At 43.6% G+C, this 16,423-nt stretch overlaps 1 protein-coding gene across 2 annotated transcripts in view; it reads right to left on the bottom strand.

Annotated features, from left to right (window-relative positions):
• Nucleotides 1-1,339: 1,339 nt before the first annotated feature.
• The window catches only part of SLC10A7 (solute carrier family 10 member 7), a 302,665-nt gene continuing 287,581 nt past the window's right edge, over nt 1,340-16,423 (bottom strand). For both annotated transcript variants that reach the window (XM_068989770.1, XM_068989771.1), the window contains 2 exons: nt 7,387-7,532; nt 1,340-3,737 (listed from right to left, as the gene is read on the bottom strand). In XM_068989770.1, the coding sequence (XP_068845871.1) occupies nt 3,708-3,737; nt 7,387-7,532 (176 nt within the window). In that variant the 3' untranslated portion in view covers nt 1,340-3,707. The remainder of the gene's footprint in view (nt 3,738-7,386; nt 7,533-16,423) is intronic.

The raw sequence follows: 16,423 nt of genomic DNA, 5'->3' as shown, positions 1-16,423 counted from the left end.
CACCTGCCAATGCAAGAGACGCAAGAGACAAGGATTTGATCTCTGGGTCAGGAAGATCCCCTGGAGTAGGAAATCGCAACCCACTGCAGTATTGCATGAAAAATTCCATGGACAGAGGAGCCTGGTGGACTATATAGTCCATGGTGTCGCACAGTCGGACACGACTGAGCAACTGAGCACAGAATAGGAACAGTAGCAGAAAAAGGACAGTTTTCCTTGTAACTTAGTAATGATCTGTGTGTAGGTAAGAGCTCTCATAATTATGAAGGTTTTTGTCCTACCTCATAAGGTCACAGTTTGGAAAATGATATTTTTGTGGGTTATAGATCTGAGTCAGGCACTGTGTTAGGCACAGGAGAAAAACAAGCAAGGCCCGCATTGGAGGGGACAGAAACGTAAAGTGATGATTAGACAAGCAAAGGTTTTAGAAGACTTGAGGGACTCCTTCTAAGGACTTGTCAACAGGGAGTAAGTCTAGCCCTAGATGGGCAAGCAGGAAAGCTTCCTGGAGGAGGTGACATTTCCGTCAGCCTTACAGGGAAGCCAAGACAGCAAAACAAGAACACAAAGGTATGGAATTCTACACAAGGTGTGTGCATGCTAAGTTACTTCAGTCGTGTCAGGCTCTGTGCGACCCTGTGGACTATAGCCCCCCTTTGCCCTTCTGTTCATGGGATTCTCGAGGCAGGAATACTGGAGTGGGTTGCCATGCCCACCTCCAGGGATCAAACCTGGGTCTCCTCTGTCTCCTGCACTGGCAGGTGGGTTCTTTACCACTAGTGGCACCTGGGAAGCCCTCTGCACAAGGTACTCACCCGTAAAGATGCTCCAGGTTTGGAAAGGGCATTCTGCATTCTAGGGGTCCACCTTTCTTACCCTTGAAAAAATTGATGAGGGTGGAAAAAACTCAGATCACCTATATTCTGTCCCTTCTGTTGAGTATGTTTCTCTTGGTTCTCAACCCCGATGCTGAGAAAATCTCTAACCAGCAAGGGCTAACTTCTGGATTTTAACAGTATGGCATGGTGGGGGGTTACTGAGATGGAAACATGCGAAGACTATGAAACTTATATCCATTTTACTACAGATAATATAAGAGGATTGGAATGAATTAAAAAAAAAAGAAATCTACAGATGCTTGAAAGGGATTATGAGTACATTTGAAACCAGGTCAAAAATAAGCCACAGGTTCTCTTGTGATTCTGAAACATCTTTGTTTAATCATAGAATTATTTTCATCTTGCATTCATCATAAATAATCCACTTCATTACTTCACCAATCCTTTTAAAAAAATTTGGTATTTAGCATAAACACTGAACATTTAGCCAGAGGTGTGTTAGTTTTAACCAGAAGAGGGAAGAATAAAAAGGACCCACAAAATTTGAAAACTTAGAAAAGAGCACATGAAAAGATGAATATTCTCACCCATTTAAAAAATAAAATTTCATAACAGCCATTAAAAAAAATCCAGGTGGAAAAGTGAGCAAACATAAATATAATGTAGTTCTTTCATAAATACATTTAGATAAAACAAATGTGTAAAGCAGTACCTGGACATATTTCAAGATATGAATAATTAAATCCCAGTAAGCATGAATTAAAAATAAAATTCGATTTTATTTTTTGTCCTTTATGGAAAAATATGCACAGCCTTTGTGTAAAAAAAGAAATAGGCATAAACATATCAATAAAGCCACCAAAATTCACTATGTAAAGATTATTTGAAAACAGAAGACACTTTTTTAAAGCAAAAGATAAAATGTTATAGCATTTCTAGTTGAACTTTATCCCATAGTGACACCTACTATAGGTGAAAGACCATAGAGGTAGATAAGTTGAGGGGGAAAAAATCAGTATTCTAATACTAGGCTGAAGATTTTTATGATAGCTCAGACAGACAATTCCATTTACTGTGAAATTCAAAGAAGTTTGTAGGAAAAAAACATAAAAACCTTTCTGTGCTCCATATGTAAGCATCAAAAAGACCAAGCAAAATTGCTGTAGTTTTAGACACAACTGAAATTCTTGACAATAGGAATTCTTGACAAATAGCCTGTTTAGCATAGATTTTTGCAGGGTCTGGCACTAGCCTTAAAAGTTACACTGAGGCTAACTCTTGTGTATGAGTTTCAGTGACATTGAAATGACTCAGAAGTAACACAAGATAAGAGCTGGCAGTAACAGTAATGTGAATTTATGATATTGGTAAACACGGTGAGTTTCTAAGGAATGACTCTTTGTTATTGATAAAATAACAACAAAACAGCTGCTAAAGACCTGATGTGGCCTCAGTGCAACTCAGGATGCCAGTGTCATCTGTTAAATCATGAAAAGTAGAGAGGTGTGACAGAATGGTGTGCAGGAAGCAGAGAAAAAGTGTTCCCTCGTTTCTATCAAGCAATGACTTTATTCTCTAACTGGGTTGTGAAAGCTCTTCCAGCCTCAGCAGAAGCAAATGTTGGGTACTCCATGGCAAGCTGATGCCAGTCTGGGAACTAACTGTACATGCTGTTTTGGTTAATGAATGGTTTTGCATTTTCTGTGTCTGTTTTTCTTTCCACATAGCTAGACAGAATGTGTATATGTAACATTTGTTTGCCTCTGTGACCTTGATATTTTCATTTATTCATAACAGCAATGTGATTTAATTTTTTTTTAAAAAATGTTGCAAACATTTGTCAAATCTGCCAAGGAAAATTCTCATTAATAACGTTTCAAATGCCTTAAGTGTACTTGATTCCAAGATGTAACAGGCTCCTTCTGGCTAAAAGGGGAAATTTGTGCTCAGCACATCAGTGTAACAGGAAGACAATTTTGGTCTCAGTTGTGGAATGTGGAATAATCCATCATTAATTGTTGCCACTCAAACTAATTGTAACATTTCGGTGTCTCACATTTGGCTGTTGGGAGTTTCCAAGTGTGCTGGAAAACAGGTAAGAAAGAAATGATGGAAGAAAAAGGGAAAACATTTGAAATAGAATTTGAAAAAAATCCTGAAACCCAAATCCTATAGTTTAATCTCAAAACCTCATGTACTTTGACTCATAACTCAAACATCAGGCCCTTTCTTTGAAGGAGCTTATAATAAATTTAAGACACAGAACACCACAGTCTCTTATAATGGAACTGAGGAATTTCTGTGTGGAAATTATTTGAAGGAATGTCTTAAAAAATGATATCAAGAAATGCAGATGACTTATATGCTTTTCAGCAGCTATTCAATCTATGACCCCTGCTGAGTTGATAAGGAAGAGGCATGTCACAGTTGCAGAAAAAGAAAGAATCATGTGGTAAATCAAATAAGATTTTGGAAATATTCACTGTCATGGGAAGGGCATTTTCCTGATGATGTGACCTCATTTCAAACAGTACAGTCACCAGGAGAGAGCTGAAGTGCACGGAAGATGGTACGAGGAAAACGTGCTTGTCTTTTGTCACCTTCAATGGCCGTTTTCTGCGTTAGGAAAAAAGAAAATTAAACAATTCCAAAATACTGTACCACCCCTGGCAGTAACCAACAAAGGAGGTTTTGGAAATAATGCTCTCGTCAAATACATTTTAAGGCACTTTAAACAGTTATATCATATTTTTTGGTGTGTAAAAAAATAAAATATGCATCGAAGCAACGTTCACAAATACAAGTCTTCAGAACTGTAAGTACAATCCTGTACATATATACATGGCTGCGGAACGACCGCCTCCTTTGTTATACGGTTGGCCTCATCAATTTCACTCCCTGCAAGAAAGGAAAACATGACGTTTAGAGTTGGACTGTATCCACGAACAATGTGAGATCATCAATTAACACCAGATAATTTATGCTACAAGGAAGAAGAAGAGGCCTGCCTAGACAGCATTATACAACCCATGATCCAAACTCCTGGATCCAAACAAATTTACCTGCCCACCTCACTGGCCACAGACTCTGGCATGTCCCCTTGCCTGGCGTGGCTACTCATCTCGTCTGCTGTGTGCTAGAAAGTCCCCGTGGGTCTTAGTATTATCAGCAAAGTGGAGGAGACACTCGTGGATACCCTTACGATGGACACTTTCTATTTATTTTGTGGCCGGATGGGATGGCTAAATAATTTTCGAGCCTTCTGGATGATTCCACATTAGCCAGTGGCCCCCTGGTTTGGAGTAATTTCTGTACAAATGGAAAAATGAGTGGTGTTGTCCAGGTTAGTTTCCCTTTTGGACATGCTTCTGTTACTCTGTAGGATAAATCCCAGAGCTTTTAAACATTTAGAAGAAAAACTTCATTCTGATTAATTTCCAGTTTACTGGGATTGCATATTATTGATGGAATACTGGGAATTTCAAATAATTTTCTTCATTCTTTGTCAAAATTGCTATCTATAAATTCTAGTCTATTGTGTACATACACATTGTTAGCCATCAGCATGGATACAAGTGGAAGTTTTCAAAGGGGAAAAAGAGTAAAAGAAACAATGGTTATTAAACCACTCCTCTAGCAACTCTGTGAAGAAGGCAATGGCACCCCACTCCAGTACTCTTGCCTGGAGAATCCCATGGACGGAGGAGCCTGGTGGGCTGCAGTCCATGGGGTCGCTAAGAGTCAGGCATGACTGAGCGACTTCACTTTCACTTTTTACTTTCATGCATTGGAGAAGGAAGTGGCAACCCACTCCAGTGTTCTTGCCTGGAGAATCCCAGGGACGGGGGAGCCTGGTGGGCTGCCGTCTATGGGGTCGCACAGAGTCGGACACGACTGAAGCGACTTAGCAGCAGCAGTAGCAGCAGCAACTCTGAGTGGGAAGCGACCAGCCTGGCGTGGGCCCCAGCACAGAATGCTGTTTGCTCACGTTTTGTTCAGTAACAAGACGAGCGAAGGTGCTGGAGCGCTACTCTCTCAGAATTCTGGGGACCTAGGGCTCACCTTCTAAAAGCAGTCTTGTAGTAGGGGAGAGCAATTATGACAGCTTGGGATTTATACATATACGTTACTAGATATAAAATGGATAAACAACAAGAACCTACTGTATAGCACAGGAAACTATAGTCAATATCTTATAATAACCACAGGGAGGCCTGGCATGTTGCAGTTCATGGGGTAGCAAAGAGTCGGACATGACTGAGCGACTGAACTGAACTGAACTGAACCTATAATGGCAAAGAATATGAAAAAGGCTACATATTCTTATTCTTATATGTAATCGAATCGTGTTGCTATACACTTGAAACTAACACAGCATTGTAAATGAACTGCAATAAATTAAATAAAACAATCTTGTGTTTCTGTTTGGAGCATCATTGTGGTGTAGGGGAAAGATCAGGGTGGACAAATAGACCAAGGTTCAAGTCCTAACTCTTGCACTGACTACACTACCCATATGACTCTGGGCAAGTTGCTCAGCTCTCTGGGCCTAGTTCCCATGTGTTCCGTGGGGACAGCAGAGATTGCTACAAACAGTTGTAGAGAAGCCCAGACTTCAGTGATGATGACAGTGATTGTATCAGCTGGCTTTTGTCAAACACCTGCCACGTAATCCTCCATAACGGCAAAGAGCAGATGTTATCATGAGTCTCAGAGTGGCAGAGACAGGTTCAGAGAAGTGAAGGAACATGGGCAGGGTCACGTGGGCAAGGTGGCAGAACGGGCAGCCGGGCTTGAGGGTCCACACTCTGAATCTGGTGAAGGCTGGACATGCTGAGCACACATGGAGCTTAACAGGTGGTGGTGGGGCTATTCTGTTTTCAGGACACTTAGGACATGAAACTGAGAGACTTTATTTTCTTGGGCTTCAAAATCACTGCAGATGGTGACTGCAGCCATGAAATTAAAGGACGCTCGCTCCTTGAAGAAGAAAAGCTATGACCAAACTGGACAGTATATTAAAAAGCAAACACATTACTTTGCTGACAAAGGTCTGTCTAATCAAAGCTATGGTTTTTCCAGTAGTCATGTATGGATGTGAGAGTTGGACTATAAAGAAAGCTGAGTGCTGAAGAATTGATGCTTTTTAACTGTGGTGTTGGAGAAGACTCTTGAGAGTCCCTTGGACTGCAAGGAGAGCCAACCAATCAATCCTAAAGGAAATCAGTCCTGAATATTCATTGGAAGGACTGATGCTGAAACTCCAATACTTTGGCCACCTGATGAGAAGAACTGACTCATTGGAAAAGACTCTGATGCTGGGAAAGATTGAAGGCAGGAGGAGAAGGGGGTGACAGAGGATAAGATGGTTGGGTGGCATCACTGACTCAATGGACATGAGTGTGAGCAGGCTCTGGGAGTTGGTGATGGACAGGGAAGTCTGGCGTGTTGCAGTTCATGGGGTCGCAAAGAGTTGGACATGGCTGAGTGAGTGAACTGAACTGAAGGACATGACACGGGGCTCTGTCACTGGCTGTCTCCTCCTCCTCCTCATCTCCTGTGACAGCTGCTGCCTTGTAAGTGGGCTGAAAGTAGTCTTGCAAAGTCTGAGCCGCTGGGAGGAGTCAGCTCCATGGGTGCTTCTGCAGTAGGTACTGCGTCTTCATTTCGTATGAGTCACTCACTTTGTTTTATTTTGGGTTTTAATTGGATATATAATTTTGGGCTTCCTGGGTGGTACTAGAGGTAAAGAACCCTTGTCTCCCAACACAGGAGATATAAGAGATGTGGGTTCAGTCCCTGGGTTGGGAAGATCCCCTGGAGGAGAATATGACAACCCACTCCTGTATTATTGCCTGGAGAATCCCATGGACAGAGGAGCCTGGAGGGCTACAGTCTACAGGGTCATAAAGAATTGGGCATGAGTGAAGTGACTCAGCACACATAATTTTATAAATCCACAAATATCAAATAAGTAAGAAGGCTTCTGAGCCGAGTGTGGTGAAATTGACATCACTGTGTGGCCTCGTTTGCTACTGAACTCTTATTTAATTCCCAAACACATAGTTTGGCAATATAAAGAAGTTGTGAAGTGTCTGGAAAATTAAAGAGAAAGAGACATTCTAGATAAACCCAAGTGCTATTATGTTTAGAAAAATGTGAAATCAGGACACATGCGAATGAAGAGGCAGGATGAAGAGGCAAAGATGGTGGGCATCTGAGCGGTGGGGCACGTATATTTTGAGTATGTTTACTGAACATTTACTCCACTGTAATATGCCCTTCAACATGAGCAAATTAAAAACGGCTTTTAAAAACTGCATTTTAAGTATCATCGTGCTTTTATAACAATGTAGAACAATTGGTCCTCAGCTCGCTTGTTCAAATTGAAATGGATTAATGCATCATTATTATTGAATTTAGTTAAGAAAATGTGTACTTGAGAACAAGGTTATATGTGCAAATGCTAACATGTATAAATGGCTAAGATTCAGAAATAGCATTTCAATGTGACTTGGATCCAAAGAAGATCCTTCTAGAGTCTCACCTTCTGCCTTGACACCATCCAGGACTTTATTGTTGGCACGAGCACGCTTCCCAGGAGGATCTGCACCGGGTGGTAGATGAGCAAGGGGACGGATATTAAAGAGAGGTACTCGTGGCCTGCGAACACGATCTTCAGCATTGGGATTCCTGATGAACAAAGAGGACGGAAAACCCAGAGGCAAATTCAGTCTGTCATCAAACTAAAGACATAGGCTGTTAAAGCTGGACATGGGCACACACCATCCTCCCCCTGTGGTTATTCACGGAACCAAACAGGGAACGTCTCCAATGAATCACCAAACCTTTCCATCTTCCTTTTACTATGTAAAGCTCAAAGCTCTAGAAGAGATTAAAACTGAAAAGGGGGTCAGTTCAAGGGCACTGGTAATTCTCACTGCCTGTCTAACAAGGAGAGGAGGGAAGACAGTGTGGAAGAGAGTTGCTTTAGAAGACTGAGGCATACTGGTAGAGGTTAAAAATGGGTCATTTGCTTAGCAGTAAAACACTCCACTGGTCTTTATGGAGGCCTGCTAGACACCATTTCAAAGCACCTAAGTTCACTTAGGGGCTGAAAGGATTTGATAAGATAAAGAGGAGGGTACTTTAGCCAAAGAGACAGTCATAAAGGCTTTGCCCACTCTTTCGGCCAAGAAGCTCAAAGCGCTTTAAGCAGTATTATGTACGGCAGATGAAAATTCTAAAATCTGTGCTGAGTGATTAAACCCCACAGTGAAGGTCTTACTGGGACTTAGGTAAATGAACAGTACTACTAAATGAGTCTGCGGCTCTATTGTACCCATGGCAAAGCATGCAGAGTTTGTAAGTACCCACCTAGCATGTGTACCTATTAAGCTTCTATAACAGAATTCAGACTCCGGTGATTTGACTGTTACCACCAATTGCTTTAATGTGACCCAGTCATCATAAGATTGTTTTGTCATCAGTTTTGCACATCAGTTTTGTCATCTGAACAGCTTTAAGAGCTTAGCTTTCTTTTCGTTTCTTTGAGAACAGCCACTGAAAAGGAACCAAGCTCCTAAACACATGCAATGATGGCCCATAAATAACATTTTATTATAACCCGGTGAGGAGAGCTCTGCTTTTTCAATTATTTTTACCTTCTAATAAATTTCAAACCTTTATGCAAAAATGTATTTCATGGCTGCTTTCTTTTTCATAGCCTCACATATCATTGCCATCAACTGCAAACACTTAACTCTTCCCAAACAATGTCTCTCTCGAAGCTCCAAATGTTTAATCTTGCACAGTTTCTGTCTTCTCACTAATATAAAGAACAAAGGAGCTTTGTTTTTGAATGTAATATGCTTAATCCATTTATTGGATTTGAATTTGCAACATCCAATCTTACGGTTCCAGAAAGCTATTACAATGAGAAACGAAGAAGATCTAAACATATATTCTTCCTATTTTTGGAAAAGGCTATTACTTTTTTTTTGGCTGCTCTGGATCTTCGTTGTGGTGCTGAGGCATGTAGGATCTTAGTTCCCTGGCCAGGGATCAAACTTGCGTCCCTGGCATTAGAAGGTGGATTCTTAACCACTGAACCACCAGGGAAATTCTCAGGAGAGGTTATCTGGCCCAAAAGGATGATGTGAACGAGTTGGAGGGTAGGGTGGAGTAACAGCGGGGCATAAAGGGAGCAAATGATATAAATATGGAAGTATTTGTTCCTAAAAGTGATCAGAGCAGGGATTTCTTACTCAAAATTCAAGGCCCATGGCTGCTGGGCTAAATCACCTGAGTTCCACTTTCTTGGCTACTCTCAGGCAGGCTCTGTGACGTTCTTCAGTAAGCCAAAGCAGGTTCACAGCTACAGTCGCAGAGCTACCTCTCCAGTAAGCAAGACACACAAGGTATCATAATGGAAAGGACCTCAGCAGCTCACTGGAGTGCGATGAAAAGATAACAGTAATGATGACAACAATGTTTCTGTGTGCGGTGGGCGCTTAACTAGATGCCAGGTGCTGTCAAGGGCTCTCCCGTATGAATGAAATGCCGAGAGGCTGGATAACTTTCCCAAGAGGTGGGGTCTTTACTGCAATCCAGGTCCCCTGGGTTTCCAGTTCTCTGTGTCAGGCTGGGGTCAAGGCCTCTGAGGTCTTCAAGACGTCCTGGGGATGGTGGCTCCATGAAGCAGAACAGGACCTGGGCTGCAAAGAGCTCTCCAATCCAGAGTCTTTTTGGGACTCTCTCCCCTCGGGTTCCTCCCAGGAGTGCTCCAGGGCAGCAGACCTTGGACTCCCCTGCTTCTCACAGGGGTGTTCTTGTGATTTCACATCAACCAGGAGCTCAGTAACCGTGAGGCCTATTCTCATAGCTGCAAGGGAACTCCAGATGGAAGTTGACTTCCAGAAGCTTCCAGAGTACACCTGACCTTCTACCTCCTGAAGTCCCTAGTACCAGTGCGTGTGAAGTTCTCTTCTGGCCCGGGCTGGTTCTTCAGCTCTTTCATTTCATCTTCCAACAGACTCCTCCGTACATATTTGCTGACGGGGTTGGGATTCTGCAAACATCACTCCTCCTCATCACGTCATGGCTCCCTTCATTGTTGTGCCCAGAGAGGGCACCACAGGAAGTCTGGAGAAGGGGCAGGTGCCTGGGGGTTAGCCCCAGTGGATAGCCCCTTATGCCCCATCCTAGGAAGGCTGACCATTTCCTCTCCAGACTTCTACTGATAGGTTCTGAGATCTCCAGCTTCTTCCTTTATTCCCCCAGCTCCGGCTATTCATTGTCCCCTCTCCACTTTCCAGTTTTCCAGCTGTTTAATTGTCCCTGGGTTGATGGGCTGGTGTGTTTGCCCGACTCACCCTGGAGACACAGACGCTCTCTCACTCAGCCTGGCACCCCAGCCATCTACCTCCAGAGAGGGTTCTACCATGACTGGCAGCTGCTGAAGCCATTTGTCAAACAAAGCAGGGAATTCCCTTCACCACTCTGTGAGCCTGCAATTCCTTCTGGTTAACTGTTTGTTTGGGTGTGCCAGGTCTCACTTGTGACACATGGGATCTACAATCGTCATTGCAGCTTGCAGGATCTTTAGATGAGGCATGTGAGATCTAGTTCCCTAACCAGGGATCAAACTTAGCCCCCCTGCATTGGAAGCGTGGAGTCTCAGCCACTGGGCCACCAGTGAAGTCTCTCATTCTTGTTCATTGTTAATCAGATTTCCTATCGCCACTCTTCCTGGTGACTGTTAAAAATATGATTGAAAATAAAATCAGAGAGGAAAACCTGGCTTCCGAAGATGAGGGTCAGGTGCCTCTGCTGTGTCTTGTCATCCTCTCACGGTGGATTCCTGACAGGCTAGTCCCTGCATGAAAGGACCGAGGCTCCAGAGTCAAGCTCTTTGTTTTGGGAACCTTTCTGTCCCCTCGGTCTGGAATGCTCCCTTACTTCTCAATCATCTGGAGTCACTTTCCTTTTCAATCATTAGTGTCTTTGCCGTCTCCTCTGTGTCTGTGTGTCTTTCCCATGCTTCCCAGTTTCTCCCTGTCTGCCCTTCTGGCCCCAGGGCAGTAGCTTCTGCCCAGTGCCTTTTCATTTTCTCAAGAGTCAGAGTAGAAAGAGAAGCTGGGAGGAGTGAGCGAGGGGAGGAGAATTAGCTTCTCCACGCCCGAGTGGTCCAGGCAGTGGCCACGATCGTTTGGAAGCAGTGAGCTTATGACCTCTGTTCTCGGGCCTCCTGGCTGGGTTCCAGCACGGTCAGGATGAACACTGGAAATGCAACAGAGAGCTTCCCAGCACCGGCCACTGCACTTCCCACCCTGCGATTTCTGTCACCTGGCCACGAATTCGGCAAAACTTGATCTTCAAGTCAAACCAGAGAACATGGGCTAGATCTCATTTCCCAGAAGCCCATGTAACGCACCGCCCTTTCATCCTCTTCACCCACCCTTTTAATAGTTCACCCCATCACTCATTCATTCATTCAACGAGCACTCGCTGAACAGATTAACTACAGCACGTGACAAAGTTTAAGGAGGCTCAGCAGCCCCTGGGTGACCACGCATACCTCCTCCCCCTAACCTTCCTTCAGGGCACGGTGGGCCTCACCTGTGCCCCCCACACACTCCCCAAACCGGGCTCTCTGCCTTCAGGCTTTTCTTGCGCAGGGTATTTTCTCATCAGGAGCCAGACTGAGTGCAAACCCCTCTGTGGCTCACCACCCCGCCCCTCGACTCCCCCTGTGCTCCAGCCACCGGGAGTGCAGTACCCTCTCCTCCTAGCTCTGCCCACCACCCCCGACCCCCCCAGGCTCGAGAGGTCTCGCCTCTTGATCTTTGCCAATGAGCTCTTTTTTTGCCCAGAATTCTTGTCACCCACTTCTTGACCTGCCCAATCTTTAAGCCCTCAGTTCCCAAACTTGCCTCCTCAGGGAAGTCATCCTATTGCCTCAAGCCTCCTTTCTGCTCTAGGCTTACCCAGCTGAGGTGCATTCCAGCCTAGCATTTGCTGATTTATGATTACTGCTTGCTTCGTGTGTGTGTGTGTGTGTGTGTATGTGTGTGTGTGTGTGTGTATGTGACCCTTACTAAGCTGTGGGCTTTTTAGGGTCAGCGACTGTTTCGCCTTCGTCTCTGAGCACCTTAGTGCTCAGAAGGAGAGTGCTGAAGGATTGGAATTGTGCTAATCCAGACCCCATCATAAAGTTACTGTGTAGACTTATCATACCATTTTTACTCCATTCCTTAACTAGGGAGAAAAAAAGGGGCAATAATTTCAAAAAAACCAAACAAACTTACTCGAAAGAGTTTTCTTTTTCAAGTAAAATTTAAATATAGGACTCTTTTCATCTTGCGATCAGTGCAGTAATATAAATGAAGCAAATTAATTTTAATGCTCCCAGGTACTGATTCTGTGTCACTGTGGTTGACAGGATCTGACTAGACTATATGAGATGGCGTTTGACTTTATGGAAGTGAACACCATGCGCGCATTTACAATTTTACAGGGACTTTAAGCTGTCATGCTGAAAAATGTTTATAAAACATTAATCAAAAAATGCCTCTTTAATACAATGCATTGTCTGAAAGATGTTAGAAGGCGCATATTGTAAATGGATTCTTTTTCTGACTAAAGTAATTTCCACCAAAAGCATTTCCCCACTGCTCTACAACTACACTGTGTGGAGAGATAAAGAGCACTTTCTCCGCACATTACTACCTGCTCCAAACACTTGGGAAATCACTAATGTACAGCGTGCCATATTTCCATGTCACACATGACACATTCGTCTAAAATTATCCAACAGACTTTGACACTGCGGCATATTCCATAAGCAGAGCTTTCAACTGACATCTGCCAAGTAAGAACTTCAAGTGCGAGCTTTCTTCTTCTAACAAGCAAGTAAGGGGTTTCTTTTATCCTATACCCAGGATGGGAAGGATAAAACAATACATACCAGGACAAGTGGGGTTTTCTTTCCCCTATTTTGAACATGTTTATTTTATGTTCTCTGAATTAGAACATTCCCTTTGTATCAGTGTTCTAAGTTTTAACAGTTACCTCTTTCTACTGGATGGATGGTCTTTAAATTTTTCCTGAGAAATACTTTTTTTCCCCCTAGATTAAATATGGACCTTTATATAGAAGGCTGCTCTATGACTCAAAATATAAAAACCATTTACTGGGACTTCCCTGATGGCCCAGTGGCTAAGATCCCTTGCTCCACTGCAGGGGGCCTGGGTTCTATCCCTGGTGGGGGACCTAGATTCCATATGTTGCAACTAACTGTTCGCATGTAACTGAAAACTGGCATGGGTTCATGTTTGGGAACACATGTAAGAATTAAAGATTTTAAAATTAAAAAAATAATAATAAAAATTAAAAAAAAAAGAAAAAAGAAAACTGGCATGGCCAAATAAATAAAAAACAAAAACCATCTACTTTACGTAATTGTTCAGAGTCTACTTGTAGATGCATGCGGTCTCACCATCTACTCATTCTTTCATTCCATCCCTCCATCATTCATTCAAAAAATACTCTCTGGGCTTCTGCTATATGTGAGTTACTATTTCTAGTGCTGAGGACATAAAGAGAAATAACACAGACCAGAGGCCTGCCTTCTTGGGACCTGCTTTCTGTAGCTTTTGCCCCGATGATCTTGGCTTCCCTTCTGAGTGCAGGGCTGGCACACGCTTACCTGGTTTCTACAGCTCAGAGTTTGGGGCTCATCTTTGACTAACTCCAGCTGTCTTTTGACTTGTAGATCAAGTCACCGAGTTCTGGACAGTCTTTTCTCCATCTAGCACTGTCCTCCCTCAGTCTTCACGGCCACCTTCCTAATTCAGTTCCTCATAAAATCAAGCCAAATGACTCTCGGCCTCCTGACAGAACCCCCTGTCTTCAGACTCTTCCCTTCATCAATCCTACAAACCACAGCCAGATTAATCTTCCTAAGACCCACATTAATTAAAGCCAAGACCCTGCTCAAGAATGACAATGCCTTTCCAGTGCCCATTCATCAAATCCTCTATCCTTTCAACATCAATAGAGAAGGATTATGACACTGCCATTTTGTAAGGGCTTTGTTTGCATTATCTCATTTAATCCTTACAACAGCCCTAAGAAGCAAGTGGCGATTTCCCTGATGAAACACAAGGCAACTGAGAGTTAGAATGACCTGCCTAACATCATACATTGGTTAGGTGGTAGAGGCAGAATTAGACAATGGTTTACTTTTTATTTTTAACCTTATTTTTTTTATTGGAGTATAATTGCTTTCCAATATTGTGTTGGTTTCTGCTGTACCACAAAGTGAGTCAGCTCTGTGTGTACACAGATCCCCTCCCTCTTGGGCCTCTCTCCTACCCCCTCATCCCAGCCCTCTGGGTCATCACTGGGCACTGAGCTGAGCTCCTTGTGTTGCACAGCAGCTTCCCACTAGCCAGCTATTTTACACACAGTAGCGCACATATGTCAAGGCTCCTCTCTATTTCGTCCCACCCTCCTTCCCCGCTGTGTCCGCATGTATGTTCTCTACATTAACTCCCAGTTGCCAACTGCTGTCTCTGGCTCAGGCTTAGCACGTGTCTTTGTGAATGCTGAGCCCCTGCCTAGATCTTGTCCTTTCTTTCTGGGTGACTAAATTCTGTGGGTTCCCCATGAAGGTGGGCTTCCTACTGATTTCTTCTTCTTTTGAAGAATGAAGCCTCTCTTCCTAATTGTGTTAGGGGACCCACTGACTGACACCACCCATCCTGGGCAGGCAAGACAGTAACCACTTACATGAGTTATTTTACAACAGGAGTTCCTGGTAAGGAACTTGGAACTAACAAGCTACCACCTACCAGAAGAATTCAGGAAAGGTCAAAAGGAGAGAAGAGACTCCAGTCCATATGTTCTAATAATCTCCCAGAATCTTCCTCACTGCAATCCATCTGGGCTAAACGATACGTGCACCACCAGGAAGGACCCCGAGTCAGAATGATTGGCTACAGACAACCCAGAAACTATCCGCATCACCATAAAACCCGAGACGCTGAGCCATGTGGCAGAGCGGTCGCCCTGGGTTCCCTTGCCCTCCTGCTCTCTGCCTGGGCGCCCCTACCCAATAAAGTCTTGGCTTTGTCAGCATGCGTGTCTCACCGGACAACTCATTTCTGAGTGTTAGACTAGAGGCCACTCTTGGGCCCTGGAAGGGGTCCCTTTTCTTGCAACAATTGCATCCCATAAATTTAGCATTTGCTTATGATACCATGATTTTCTTTTGCACAAGTTTTGTTTCCCTCTGGACATCGGCAAAGTCCTTTAATCTCCTGCAGTATTTAAGCACAGGTGCACGCGGGTGTGCTCAGTCGTGTCCAGCTCTTTGCAACCCTATGGACAGTATACTGCAAGGCTCCTCTGTCCATGGGATTTTCTAGGCAAGAACACTGGATTGTGGGGCCATTTCCTTCTCCAGGAGATGTTCCCGACCCAGGGATTGAACCAGCATCTCCTGCCTCTCCTGTACTGCAGGCAGATTCTTTACTGCTGAGCCCCCACTCAATACGTGAATGATTGATCATTTAAGAACAGGATGAAGCAATGTTTCCCATTGAAAAAGCCTGAACAAGAACAAATACTAGTTGCTTTACTGAACTATAAAGAGAATCATTTACACATTCCTCCAGGAGAAGGTTGTATTTCAGAGGAGAAATATATATTCGATATGGTAGGAAGGAGAGAAACTGAACTAACCACAGAACCCAAACTTTGAAATGAGCATTGAGTTATGGAGTAGGAGAGGAAATATATTGAAAAATGTCCTTTGTGTCTTTTGAACTTATTTCACTTACTTTCCCACTTCCCTAAGAGAGAGTATACTCCAATCACCTGGATCATTTCCTGTCTTTCAGAGATTCATTCGCCTGAATTCACTTGACTTGTTTTCCATTTAAATGCTTTCTCAGACTTTCCAGGGAGTTTTGAAGAGAGCTGCAGGCGAATCTGGAATCCAGTTGCTTCGCTCTCTAGCTGTCATGGAGATTTCCCACTTTTGTTCACTTTGTTCTTAGTTAGAAACATCCATAATTTTACTCTTCAAATGTCCTACACATTGTTATTTGAGTTCTATCTCTTCCTCCTTTGTGAATCTCTCAGCTTAAAAGCCCACGTTTGCCTTTAAGAGTCACTGGGATACATGGTCTCCCCATCATAATGTAATCCAAGAAGGCCATTCTTTTTCCAGCATCACTAAATGCCAGTTTGGGTCCCCCTCTCCAACACACACACACACACACACACACACACACACACACACACACACACACACATTTTCTCTTCAGAGACAAATGCTCACAGAAAGTCAAACTCATCGATGCTGATTTATTCCAACCACTAAAGTGAAAATGAAAATGAAGTTGCTCAGTTGTGTCCGACTGTTTGCAACCCCATGGACTGTAGCCTCCTCTGTCTATGGGATTTTCCAGGCAAGAGTACTGGAGTGGGTTGCCATTTCCTTCTCCAGGGGATCTTCCCGACCCAGGGATCAAACCCGGGTCTCCCACATTGTGGGCAGATGCTTTACCATCTGA

The sequence above is a fragment of the Capricornis sumatraensis genome, chromosome 17 (assembly GCF_032405125.1).
Source record: "Capricornis sumatraensis isolate serow.1 chromosome 17, serow.2, whole genome shotgun sequence".
Classification (NCBI taxonomy): Eukaryota; Metazoa; Chordata; class Mammalia; order Artiodactyla; family Bovidae; genus Capricornis; species Capricornis sumatraensis.
The sequence above is the reverse complement of the archived record's forward strand: the minus strand, read 5'-3'. Positions and strand labels throughout refer to the sequence as shown.